Source organism: Epinephelus fuscoguttatus, linkage group LG10 (genome assembly GCF_011397635.1).
Source record: "Epinephelus fuscoguttatus linkage group LG10, E.fuscoguttatus.final_Chr_v1".
NCBI classification, from domain to species: Eukaryota; Metazoa; Chordata; class Actinopteri; order Perciformes; family Serranidae; genus Epinephelus; species Epinephelus fuscoguttatus.
In genome coordinates, this window is record NC_064761.1 from 25,433,139 (window position 1) to 25,446,434 (window position 13,296).

The 13,296-nt window shown below is 39.8% G+C and overlaps 2 protein-coding genes across 4 annotated transcripts in view; one reads left to right on the forward strand and one right to left on the reverse strand.

The window, feature by feature from the left end:
- Positions 1 to 4,972, forward strand: part of usp13 (ubiquitin specific peptidase 13) — a 54,954-nt gene extending 49,982 nt beyond the window's left edge. For all 3 annotated transcript variants that reach the window (XM_049588775.1, XM_049588776.1, XM_049588774.1), the window contains exon 21: positions 297 to 4,972. In XM_049588775.1, coding sequence (XP_049444732.1) covers positions 297 to 393 — 97 coding nt within the window. In that variant the 3' untranslated portion in view covers positions 394 to 4,972. The remainder of the gene's footprint in view (positions 1 to 296) is intronic.
- Positions 4,733 to 13,296, reverse strand: part of pex5la (peroxisomal biogenesis factor 5-like a) — a 136,773-nt gene continuing 128,209 nt past the window's right edge. Inside the window, exon 15 of the mRNA XM_049588779.1 lies at positions 4,733 to 11,886. Coding sequence (XP_049444736.1) covers positions 11,685 to 11,886 — 202 coding nt within the window. The 3' untranslated portion in view covers positions 4,733 to 11,684. The remainder of the gene's footprint in view (positions 11,887 to 13,296) is intronic.

Below are 13,296 nucleotides of genomic sequence, written 5' to 3' on the forward strand. Positions count from 1 at the left end.
GCACACAGATTCTCTACTTTATGTTTACTCAGTTTATTTTGGTACAAAACTGACTGCACATTGTTGATGACTACGAGGGAGGTCTAACCTTTTTGTGTTTTCATGTCAGGAAATAAATTTTCTAAAGAAATTAATTTATTATTATCAGTTTTAATATTAAGTTTTTGCCACCAGAAATGTCAAAATGAATTAAACTAAATCAACACATTTCTTCTGTCCTCAGTTTTAGAGAGATGACACTTTCAACGCATTTCACACTGCAAAAAACAAAACTCAAATGTTCTTTCTTCCTGTAGGTGGGTGATCTACAACGACCACAAAGTGTGTTTGTCAGAAAGGCCTCCAAAAGACTTGGGCTACATCTACTTTTACCATCGACTGTCGAGCAGTTAAACTGAAGTGACCGCCCCCTCCTCCACCGTACAACCTTTTAAAGAACCGCAGTCTTTCCCCCCCCGAAGACTGGCAGACAACTATAATAACAGCCACAGTGAAAACGATGGAAATAACCTCTCAGACCAGCTGCTCGCCTTACTGTGATGTCATTCAGGAGCAAACCAGGAAAACTGGTCAGAGAAGGAAAGCAATGTGCTTTTTGTGCATTTGTGTTTCGTTATGCTTTAAATGTATATTTCAGTGTTTGTGTTTAAGAAAAGACATTTTCTTGACAGTGCAGGTGCAGAGGGACGTGTGCAATTTCCCCTTCTGTACACAAAATAATGTCACATATCAAATCTCATTGTTCCTCCTCTATGCCTTCAGCTGCTGTGCCAGTATTTTCAATGGGGTACATTTTATAAATGTATATTGAAATGGCTTCACTGCCAGCCCTGAGATGCTCTGAAACTGCAACAAGAAATTACTGTGCTGCTGGTGGGTTTTATATTTTGCTCTCAGATACAAAAGAATGTTTTTCATCCCCTGGAAATTGAAATAACATTAAGAATTAAAATGTTTTGGTTGGACACAAAGAGAAATCACCGACATACTGTATGTTCAGGCTGAAGGAGAGCACCAAGAAGGCTGTGAACAGGTGTTAACTCGACTGTAGTTAAAAATACAGTATTACAGGTTGAGTAATGGCTCAGACCTGCTTTAGTTCCACCTGGAGATGAAGTTTGTCCCTTTTAATGAGAAACTCTCTGAGGTGAACAGGCTGAGTTTTCAAGATAGAAGTATTTTCCTTCCCTGAAAGCACTTTGACAAAAACAAGTTCATATGTTGCAGCTGATGCAGTTCAAGTGGACTTTTATTCACCAGCTATAAGCAACTGAATGTGATATCTTAAAATTCAACTTCAGTGCTGCTGAGCCCTTGACGTGGCCCTAAGTCTATGAAGAGACGACACTATTGCATATAATTAATGCCTAATATAAGCAAAGCAGTGATTATTCCAAGATATCAAATCAGAAGTGCGTGAACTTCTTTCATTCATACGCCCAAATTCCAAGATAGTTCCATAGTCCGCAAAACTTAAACTCTCAGCTGCAGCCGGTCCAGTTTGTTTCCTTTATCACTCTGACAGATTGAGACTGTGACCCAAAAGTTAAAATGAATGTTTCCGCCTCACATGTTGCCACATTTTAGAGGTCAGTTAACTCATGTATGCATCTGAACTGTTTTCACGTCTAAAGCAATATATGCAACTACAACCAAATCTACTCTTAAACCTGCTGTATGATCAAAGCTGTAAGGTGACCTAATAACAGACCGTGGTGCGGTGCTGAATGTAAAACTTCATGGTGCTCACTGCAACCAAAACCTCCTGTTCAGCTTCAACACAAAAACCACAGTGAACGTAGAACTGGCCCTTTACTGTTGAGTCACTATGAATAACCTCAAGATGGATTATAATCTGCAGACTCTGTACTCTTCTCATTTATCTACTCGGTGTGTTCATAATGTGCCGGACAGATTCAGTGTAGATATTATGTGGTTGTTTGTCAAATATTGGTGAATCAGCAGCCTCTGATAGTCTGGTCAGTGGCACAATACGTAATTCCAGTTTGTTGACCTTGGCAAGCGGCACAACTGTCTTTCACTCCGTTGTGCACTTTTGGGTGCATATTTTAAAGGGGAGCGCTGCTGAAAATAGACTTTCTGAGCGATACTGTATTACATATTTAGATGATTTTGGAGTCATTACCTCTCATATTCAAGGAGAGGACAATCCTCTGACAATAATAACTGAAAGAACAAAAGAAGAGTATTTTACTGCATATCTGATGAACATCAAAAACTGTGGATCAGTCAGGTAATGCTTTTCTCAAATCAACTCTGGACATTGTCTGGAGATTTATGTCCGGGCATGATCCGGAGTTTCTCTTTCACACATGTTGCACCCAGCAGGAGATTGTGTCAGATATTTTACCCTCTGGAAATACTCCGTTTGGTTCAGACCAGTGGTTCCCAACTGCTGAGTCAAGGTCCAACAGTGGGTCGATAGTCCATTCTGAGTGGACCACAAGCAACTTTCAAACGTGTCAACTTTGTAAAAAACCCACCGAAAGGGGGATTTATACTGGGCGGCAGACCCTACGCTGTAGCCTGTGCATGTGGCCTATGCAACCATTTATGAGATGTCTGTGTCACTCTGCAGATACACCTGTAAAACACTAGTCAGTGGGGGGAATTCTGTGAAATGCTGTAAAGTTTAGTTGATTTAAAACACACATTAAACATGGCTTAATAGATACTATTTCAAACACAAGTACATATTAATCAGCTTCACTATAACTCAGAGCATTCACACACATTTGTCTTTTGCTATACACATTTTCCCCACAAATATAACATGCTAATGTTTTTAGCACAATCCTATGGCATTTTACATTGTACAAATTAGCCTAGTGGCTAGCGGACTTCTCTCTTCTCATATAAAACCAGGGACAACAGCAACATGTAACAAAGGTAACTATGAAATTACAACTCATGAGGTTCACCGACAAAACAACTGTCTTATACTAAACATGTTTTCCACACAAATAAAACATGCTAACATTACAAGCGCAAGCCTATGGCATTTTACATTGTATAAATTAGCCTAGCGATGAGCGGAGATTACCTCTGCTCATATGAAGCCAGGATAAATCACACACACACAAGACTTAAAATGCTATTTTTGTGGAGGCTTTATTGTCTTCACATTTTATTGTTTCTTAACTGTGAAATTAAAGTAAATAAGTTTCCACTGAGGGAAATGGTTTCAGTTTACAAAAATAGACAGGAGGTCTGCGTTGCTGTGACGTGTAGTTATGTATCTGGGGAGGTGCATGTCAGGCTTTGGCGTAGGGTACACCGTAGGCTCTCCATAGATGCAGTCTGCAGCGTAGGTAGGGTGTTGATTCGACGCAGAAGTACAAGTTCCGCCTTATATTGAAGTACAGTGAATTTCCAGCACAGAGCTTTAAATTTGAAGTGCTGTTTCCTGCTGTAGAGTGAGTTTCTAACGAACAGCTACTTCAGAGACATCAAATTAGCTCAAGGACATGTCCAAATGCAAGTTTGACGCTGAATATATTAAACTGTGTGGACCTCAAACTGATGACTTAGAATTCTGGACCCTGTAGCTGGCCCAGTTGGGAACCACTGGTTTAGGCGAGGGATGGTGCCTGGGTAGAGTGGAACAGGAGGTAGGACATAACATGGATTACAGCGCAGTCACATAGCCTGTAGGTAATTTGGTCATAAACAAGTATGTTGCTGATTTCGGCTAAGGCCCTCACTGAGAGAAGTTCTTGAATCTCGTCAATTTTCCAGATATTTTTGTTGCCATTGTTGGTTTTTCACGAGCTGGCATGATGGAAACGTCATCCACATGCCCTCTTGCTCGCGCTGAATTCTCCAGACGATTCCCTACTCTATTCACGCATGGGCTCAGTTGGACATCACACAGACTTCTAGGGAGCTGATAGTATAAAGTCTGTTTATTGTACGATCCAACTGATTCAGACCTTTGCGTTCTTGCATACAGTAGAGCTCATTCAGGTCATGTGTAGATAATTTCAGGTTTGCAGTGCATGTGTGAAAGGTCGTAGGTGCCATAGGAGTGTATTTCCTTGAAGGTTAATGTCTTTACAGACACATAAAATCTTTAGATGAATATCCATGTTACAGAATAAATCTGTATTTCAGCAGTGCTCCCCTTTAACAACACTGTGCCTAGACTTCCCTGAGCAAAACTTCGGTTTTATCATATCTCGACCTCTCATCTTCATCAGATACTACTTGATAAGCTGCTGCAGTGTGCGTTGTCTATGCAGCGGGGAATTCTCAAAGGTCTCTCTATGCAAGTCTTGTGTTTCTGCCGTTCTTCCCATGAAAAGTGATTTTGTCAGAAACCAAATGTGTCCTGTCAAACCCTGGTCTGTAATCGCTGTCTCTGCTCTTCATCGTCAGTGGGCGGGTCATAAACTTGTCGTCTTGCTTAATAATGTTTAGTCATAAATGTCTTCAAGTACTCTGTGCAATTAATTTTATTTCTCAGCACCTTTTGTCCCCCCGAACCCCTCCCATCCTCCTGATCACTTTATTGTCTTTTTGTTCCAGCTTTCCCTCCAGCTCGGTCTCTTCCATTCTTTTTCCTCCACGTTATTAAAACGTTACGGTTCAATTTGTCACAAAAAGGCTTTTTCACTGTCAGCATGTGCACTAGACGTTGACATTTAGTCATTTGGATTGTACAAGTGTACTTTTGTGAGTTGTATTCTCTTTTTTCATTTAACTAAATGTCAAAAAAAAAAAAGGTTCTTCACCTGTTTTTACTCTGTTGCCTTTTTGCAAACAAGTTTGTGCCAATTCTGTAGTTTTCATTACCTAGATTTCCTGAAGGGAATATTTTAAGTTGACTTTTGTAATGTATGCGTTTATCCAAATGTGGCTTAGGTGTATGTGAATAGAGTCATGACAGTATACTCAGTGGCACTGTTTACTTACGATGTTTGGATAATTTAATAAACTCCACCTTTGTTGAGACTTGGCCTCTTTACGAAAGAACAAGACGCTGCAGTTCAAGTGTTTTTCTTTTGGAAAATAAAAACACGAGAGCGTAGAATATATAACAACAGTTTATTTTAAAAGATTACTTTCATATTGTACGTTTCAAAGGTGCTAATGCTTTCTTTGTGATTATACAGGGAGAGTAATATGCATTATAGTAGGTGTTTCAATAAGTTATTCATACTGTATATAAAGTATATAATTTCTAACTTCATTCATCAAAATATCATTTTATTCATACACGTCTGATGCATCGATAAATAACCCAGAGCAAACTGCCTTTGTACACATGTTGAATTAAAGGAGTGAAGAAAGAAATGTACACAGCACGTACTGAAAACCTTTGATAACCCCAACCAATGATGCCGTTAATAACAATTTATAAAGGCTTCATATTGTGAGAACCTGATATTTAATGCATGAAGACTAAACCCACACTCACAAAGCTTCATAAATATGGAGATCCAAAGTGTTCAAAATTTATTACATAAATACAGGTATTTCCTCTAAATAAATGAATACATTTTAAAGAAGGCCATAGAAGATACTAAAATATCTTAAATCTAATGTGCAAAATATTTTCTCTTGCCTGCTGTCAGCAGTAGTGGTAGTTATAAAATGTTATTGTATCAGATTGCAGGCTGTCAGGAGACGTTAAACACCTACAAACTAAAAGTCGGATTGTTGAAACATGTATGGGTGTAATGATACATCAATCTGGATAGATAAATCGATTCAGTGATCATCAATCCAGTATCAATGCTGCAAAGTGAAAACACAGATACACATCATAATCTTTTAGATATGCCTTTACTTTGAAATTCTCATGGCACGTCTGTGTCACCATTTCTGTACCAGCACCTTATTCCTAAACAGGCTAGCAGTAGGTGGATAATGGTAAGCAGCCAAGAAAAAGACAATGCTGATATTTATTGATAATGTGTCATATTAGTCCATGGCCCTTGAGTTAAACCAAATTGAAATCGTATCATGGCAGACTTTGTGACACCAGCAAATATTGTATTGTCATTTAAATAACTGATATCACATCATGGTTAAACTTGTGATTTACACCCCCGTGCAACAGTACATTGTGTTGCAGGAGGAGCTACTGCTAGCTACAGTAGCTACGAAGCTAATCGACTCATAACGGCAAATTTAACAAACCGATCTTGAATTAATTATTTTTTATGTGTGTTTTTTCCATCAGTCTTTTTTTCTTATCATTATCACTGCTGGGAAGTACTGCAAACATGTTATATAATAAAAAATAATTCCAGCCCATATCATTCATACTGGTTTTCCAACATATTTCCATACTTTATAGACTTTTATTGTGAAAATCCCAAATAATATGCTGAGTTTTGTGGTTATTTCGCACCTCATTTCATAGTCACATTACATATACATGTCTGTTTTTATTCATGATTCATATGATTATTTATTCCACAATGCCATATGTATTTACTTATTTACGTAATTCTGAACACTTTGGGTCTCTGTATATAAAGCAACACTGTGTAAACTCAGTGCTGAACATGTTAATATCACTCATTTCAATGTTTTGTTCTGTTTACATGTGTAACCAGAACCAACAAAGCTGTAATGATTTACAGTTTATAAAATTATGATATTAATAAGTAACTATGAATCATTCACAGCAGCTTTATGAATGTGTGCATGACATTTCATTGATGTGACGTTAAGCATGATCATGTTTCAACACTAAAAGCATTTAGAAACAACAGACAGATGGCTGTACTGGGTGGGGTTATCAAAAGTGTCACCAGCACATTTATAATTTGTCGAAGCCATAATTACAAAATTTCTACAGGATACAACTACAGTTATCCAGTGGTAGCAATGTACCAGTTTTCAAGCTCAAGTGTCGGCACGTTCAGAAGAGATTTAAGTGTGATGCGCCTCACACTCATCTCTCTGCTCGAGCCTCGCGCACTCGCTCGTTCTATGCAAGAAAAAGCATCTGGTGTAGAATATATAACTGAATATATACATCACTTCTCGTCAAGGTTGCAGATTTTAAAAGTGCATTGTAGAAATATTGTAAGGAAACCTCATGATATATTTCATTTCTCTACATTAGTGGGAGCAAAAGAAAGCACTTCCATTTTTTTCATGCATACAAATGAAAATAGCATCCAGAAAAAAAACAAATGTAGAGGATCTAGCATGCGATCAACCTCCATCTGTTCCTCAGGAGCATGCGTTAAGCTAGGTCAGTTCACCTGAGAAGGTACGGTAGGTAGGTTCAACAAAAAGAAATCTGCCACCAGGCATCCTATGTCAATGCGCTGCAGTATGATGTGCACAGTAAAAGTTTAGACTTTAAGCCAGCAATTTAAAGTTTCTTTAAAAAAATAAGTTTCTCATTTTTAACACAACTACAGTATCTTGAAATGCAAAAAAGCGAAGGCCTACAACCTCATATAAGAAAACTAGAGTTGATTTGGAAATCACAACTTACCAGACATCATGTTTTTGAGTTTCTACAGTTCACTGTTGACACATAAGACAGCTGGGAGGACCAGGGACAGAGTATGTGTTCATTTTTAAAAACAGGAGGGATACTGGCCTGAAGAATAACTCCCAAGACGCTCAACAGTTTCTCAGGGAACTATAACAAGTACACTGGGTTTATGGAAAGAAAAGTGGGTGGAAGCTTGTCTTGGATGTGCTAAGACTCTAATCTGATACAAATGAAACAGTCTTGGGAACAGTGCTCAGCACGCTGGCTCAGTGAGCCTCTAGCCGGCAGCGTTTGTACACACACCATAAAAAACTGAGGTGGATGTCAACAGAAGCTTGGCTGAAACAGATGTACAGTGGGAGCAGCTGGAACATAGATGCAAGCAAGAGTCTGCAGCCATGCTCGGGGCTCTGTGAGGCTGCACAGTGGTGCTGCAACAATGCTAACATGCTAATGTTTAGCATACTAGCAGTTGTTATTTAGCACTAAACGCAAAGTAAAGCTGAGGCTGATGAGAATATAATTAGCTTCGCAGGTATTGGACACATTTAAATTTTGACCTGATGGTGATGTGAGATAAAAAAAAAGTTATTAAAATCCATCCTGAGGAGGGCAGGAATGTCTGTGCCACATTTCATGGTGATCTATGCAGTAGTTTAGATATTTCACTAATGGTTAGGGATGGGAATTGATAAGATTTTATTGATACCAAAGCCATTATCGATTTTGTTTATTCCTCTAATTGTTTATCAGTTCCCTTATTGAGTCCTGATCAGTTTTCTGTGTGGAAAACAGTAGGTGCACACAGGTTTTCAGCATCAGAGCAGACGTATTGATCATATGAAATGAATGAAATAAGGAGAATAGCCTGTTTGTACAGCATTTGTTTTCGTTTTGGTATTCTGAGACAAAAGAATCTGCTAAACCTCCCTGCTTGATGCTAATGTTGATAAAATGTTAATAATGTTATACAGAGGATATTTCTCCTCAGCAATAGACGTCCTGCTTGGTTGAGAGGCAGTGGCAGAGGGCAGAAAAATACACCACCACACACTCTAGTGTTAAGTGATGACTGAGAGGGATTACTTCTGGTTTTTAGGGAAAATTCTGTATAGTATGTCTTTAAACTCATGTTGCGATGTATCCACCCTTACTTGGAATTATCATTTTACAGACATTACAAGAAACACTGTTGTCATCTTCATAAAATGAAGCCACACTTTCTTCCTCTCCACCATGGCTCCATCTTGCTCCAAGCTTCCAGCAGCGTAGATGCATGAGTTTAACGTCATTGTTTAGCAATGCACAGCTGTTAGAAAAACATGCCAGCATCGATAAAAGAAACTGATAACCTCAGAGGCATACAATGCCAAGACAATTTGGTTCCCATCCCTACTTTTTGTGGCACTAAAGCAAAAGTCTTAGGATCACCCCAGTCAGCAGGAGGCATCCCCTGGTGAACATGAATTCCTGCGCTAAATTTCATGGCAATCCATCAAACAGCTGCTGAGATATTTCTGCCTGAAGCAAAGTTGTGGGCAGACAGACTGACTGGTTCCATCTATGCTGCTGAAGATAACTTATTTAGTAATTGAAAGATGATGAAATATTCAACAGGATATCACTGATGGACTACTGGATATCACCCATATTATTCCAGTGAAAAACAAAAGCTACATTGCCAAGTCTTTAATCATGAAATCTCTGAATAAATTTGTGCCTCCGCTTCTGCTTTGGCCTCGTTGCCTTTGTCATTGTGCAGTCCACTGTCAGCCCCCCTCTGATGCAGATTGTTAGTGGCATGCACATATGTGCTGTGTCTCGCTGGGCTCCTCTGCCTCCTTGATCTATTAAACATCATGGTTGGCCACAGAGAATCTCTGCCAACATTTTTTTTAAAGTATCTGACTGCAGTAGCTACTCATCTGTTTCAGCCTGAAATATCATCTTACTCATTACGTTGAAAGTGGATAACATATTAATGTGACCGGTTGGACAACAGTTACAGTTTGTTACCTCTGCACTTTAGTTTCCCCTCTCAAAGTGTATTTGAGGTGAGTTTCAAAGAGAACATGTGCAGTGGCTTGTGAAATAAAACATGGATCTGATAGCAGAGCTTGATGTACGTCAGTGAATTCGGCAGGTGCGGGGTCAGATCGCCGCACCGCGGGGTTATAAAACATGAAGGCTACACTTTCAGTGGATGCTGTTTGTGCATCCACTGACCACACTTCTCTCATGAAAAAGCACACTTGTTTTTGTTCTCCCCCAGCTTCCTAATGAAACACTTCTTCTCATACAGACCATGACATCAAAGCTGTACAGTTTGGAAGATGAATGGCTCTGGTACTGGTCTCTGGTTTCCCCTGATAGCGTTCTTTCAAAGCACAGAATCACCACTTCCTTTTGGTCCACCGAGGCAGATGGGGACAAACTGACAATTCAGTATGGCAACATAAAACATGACCTTTTGCATAGGATCTGTGAATAAAAACCTGCTTTCTACAGCAGCGCAGCCAAAACTGTGCACACGTCTTTTCAACACCAGGGTGCTGAGCTATTCAGAACAGCAGATTATCTATCATTTACTTTGTCGCACAGCAAGAAACGTGATGTTCACTTCATTTTCAAACTAGCAGCAGTGATGCTCGAGAAGCCAAAAAAGCATGTTTAAAAGCTTTGCTTGTGTGGTGATGTGGAGGAATCATCTCAAATAACTGGCTCCATAAAATCATGTGTTTTGCAGATGCATGATAACTTAATGTCTTCATGTGAATTGAAGTCTGCAGATGGTCGAACAAATAGCTTTTCAAATATGTGCGGCATTCTGCCCAAGCTTACATAAATATTTAAATCATGCATGATGGCTGAGGCAGACTAATTTAATTAAATGTATGAGGTTCGCTGCCTGCGGAGGCACAGCGAAGATACAAATGACTGCATTAGGAAATACCCCAGGCTTGCTTAGGTCTTGGCTTGCAGCTACACATCTATTACCTGTAATGTTATTACACTGTATTGAAATGAATACAGTTGGGAAAATGAGATTTGGGTGGTTACATCAAATGTGAGGGCTACTAAAGCCATCCCAGAAGATGAAAGAGATATTTTTAGACCTGTAACGACTTTTGTTCATATGAGAAAGTTTGAAAGTTTCCACACTAATGAAGGTTTTAAAGATCAATGTTGCCCGGCTTTGTGTGTATTTCTCTAACCATTCAGCATAAAGGGAACAAAGAGAAGCTAGGAGCCAAAACAAAAGAAAACAACAACAACAAAACAAAAAAAATAATGGCTCAGAAAGCTTTCAAGTTCAGAAGATGGCAGTTATTTAAAGAATTCAAAACCAGTCTGAAAATGGCTTAGTGTTTTTGTGTTGCCATAAAAATAGTATAAATAAATATTGTTGCCCGCATGCATTTGAGTAAGGCTTTACAACCTGGCTTGCACATTCCACTTGGGTTGAGGAAGGTATCTGTTTGTCTGAAGTGCAAAGGGAAAACTTCTAAAATATGTTAATTTTAAACAAGAAATCCATTTATGAAAATGCTTATTCATGCAGTATCATTATTCTCCATTGAAAGAGGATGAAAACAAGCCAGGAACAGAATTTCGAACTTCAGGTCATACGGTGCCGTCTTTATCATTTGCTCACTAAATCCATCCTTCAGGAGGGCGAGACAGACTTGAGTCCTAGAAACTACTTGGATAACAAAACCTTTTTTTTTTCATTTCTCATTCTTTCTCAAAACCTCATCTTTTCTCTGCAAACAGCATGTGAGGGTTCCTGTGTGAGATTCTCGAGCTGTCTGTCTGCCTGTCTCTCCTGGCTCAGCTCTGTTCCACTGGATGAGTCAGTTTTTAATTGATGTGTTCTCTAAGGCATTGCTCGTACAATCTTTGCCCGTCCTTGTGCTCTTCAGGGAAATCACAAATTGCAGTGCAAATCCATCACAAAGCAGTCACTTCAAGCACTTGGAAGAACCTGTCCTCAGAACCGCTCCAAGGTACTTGGGCGAAAAATGTGACAACTTTGACGACGGCAGTTAATTTGGACGTGCATAAAAACCACACTACTCTACGTCTCTAACATCAGATCTGATCCGCTCTGATGTGTGCACTTTGGGCTTTTGGCTGTTGGGTAGAAATTGAAGAGTAAGTGAAGGGGGGAGCTGCTATTGTCACTACCTCCCATTCCTCAAATGTCTAGGTTGAAGGCCCGCATGAGAAGATCCAGGTCGCCAATGTTTGCAGCCTGGAAGAGTTCGGGCTGGTCCATCATGGATAAAGCTATCCTCAGAGCCGCCCAGATGTTTCCAGACATCACCTGATGGGACTGCTGGCGACTCCGGCTTTTCCTCTGAAGGCTTAAGGCAGTCAGGAAGTTACTGGCCGCCTCTCTGGGGAAGCAACAACAACAGGGATCAGTTTGGTTTAAGGCATCCTGTGTGGGTAGAGGAAACTTGCAAGGATTGATCCTGCTCAGGCTCCGCACACCCAAACATGTCATTTCACGTGCTAGGACTGATTCAGACATCATCTTATGGCCTGGTCACCCCAGCATTTACAATCAGTGCGAGTAAAGTAAATCTGTACAAGGTTTTTGGAAGTGCTGGCCTTTGAAGGAGTGGAGGGCCAAAGAGATGGAAAGTCCAAATGAACTTATTGTCCCGTAGCCACCGAGCTAACTTAGCACGTTAAGTGACAGTTAGCAGAGTGGTAGGCCTGATTGATGAGATGTGTGTACTACTTTGTAAATGGGTAGGCTACCGAGGAGGACGTGGGTATACTCTCCTATTACAATGTATGACCAACAACAATAGGACATAACTATGAAAAATAACAACGGCACAGGACTGTAGATGTAATTTCACTGTCACAAATATATTAGAGTCTACAATCTGTGCAGTTATAACTTTAAAGTTAAACTTCACACATTACAAAGTAACAACAGCACAGCTCTCTGGGTTGCAGTACCTACTAAAAGTAAAAATGAAAAGTGTGTGATTCGGCACGCACCCAAAATGTCTAGACTTTGCTGCATGGCACATTCCTGAGTAGTCTGGGAGTTCTTAGGGCTGTCCAAATCTAGAGTTCATCCAGTCCACAAGGAGCCTAAAGCAGGCTTTCTGCAGACTTTCAGAGGGTCCGCTTGGGGTGCAGACTTCAACAGATTTAAATACCTACAAAATGGCAACTGTAGCCTTTTAAAGCAATACTTGAATCACGCAGGCCAGAAATGCTATTCAATATCATGATACAGAAATATGTAAAAATATAGGCTACAGAGGAGAATCATAATGCAGTGTATTATCGCAGCCTCTCTTATAGCCAAATATATAGGCTAGAAAAGAGGCCAATAAATGACAAAAGAAGATCTTCTGATGAAACTAATAGGCCTACCAGATTTATTTAGTCATAGCTCTGTCCTTATTTACAAACATCCCTGAATTTGAATGTCTTCCATATGTAATACAGAAAGTTATTTTGTTTACTCACAAAACAACCTTATACATGAGAGTTATATCTTGTTATCAGCAGGGACAGAACAGCAGTTATAACTGCTGTTAATTTCTGTCTGCTCATCGTACGTACGTATGATGACTGTATGCAGTCATAGCAATCGTCGTTCGAATGTCCCCATGGCAACGAGTGAAAGTCTCGAGGGCACAGACTTTACGTGATGACGTTGAACTCGTCACAGTACGTACGATTGAAATCCGCGAGGGCTCAGTCCGCGAGGATGGGCGTTTGGATTCAGTTGACAGTTACGCCGCGCGCCGCTTTGCACCGAGTTAGCTAGCTGCTAA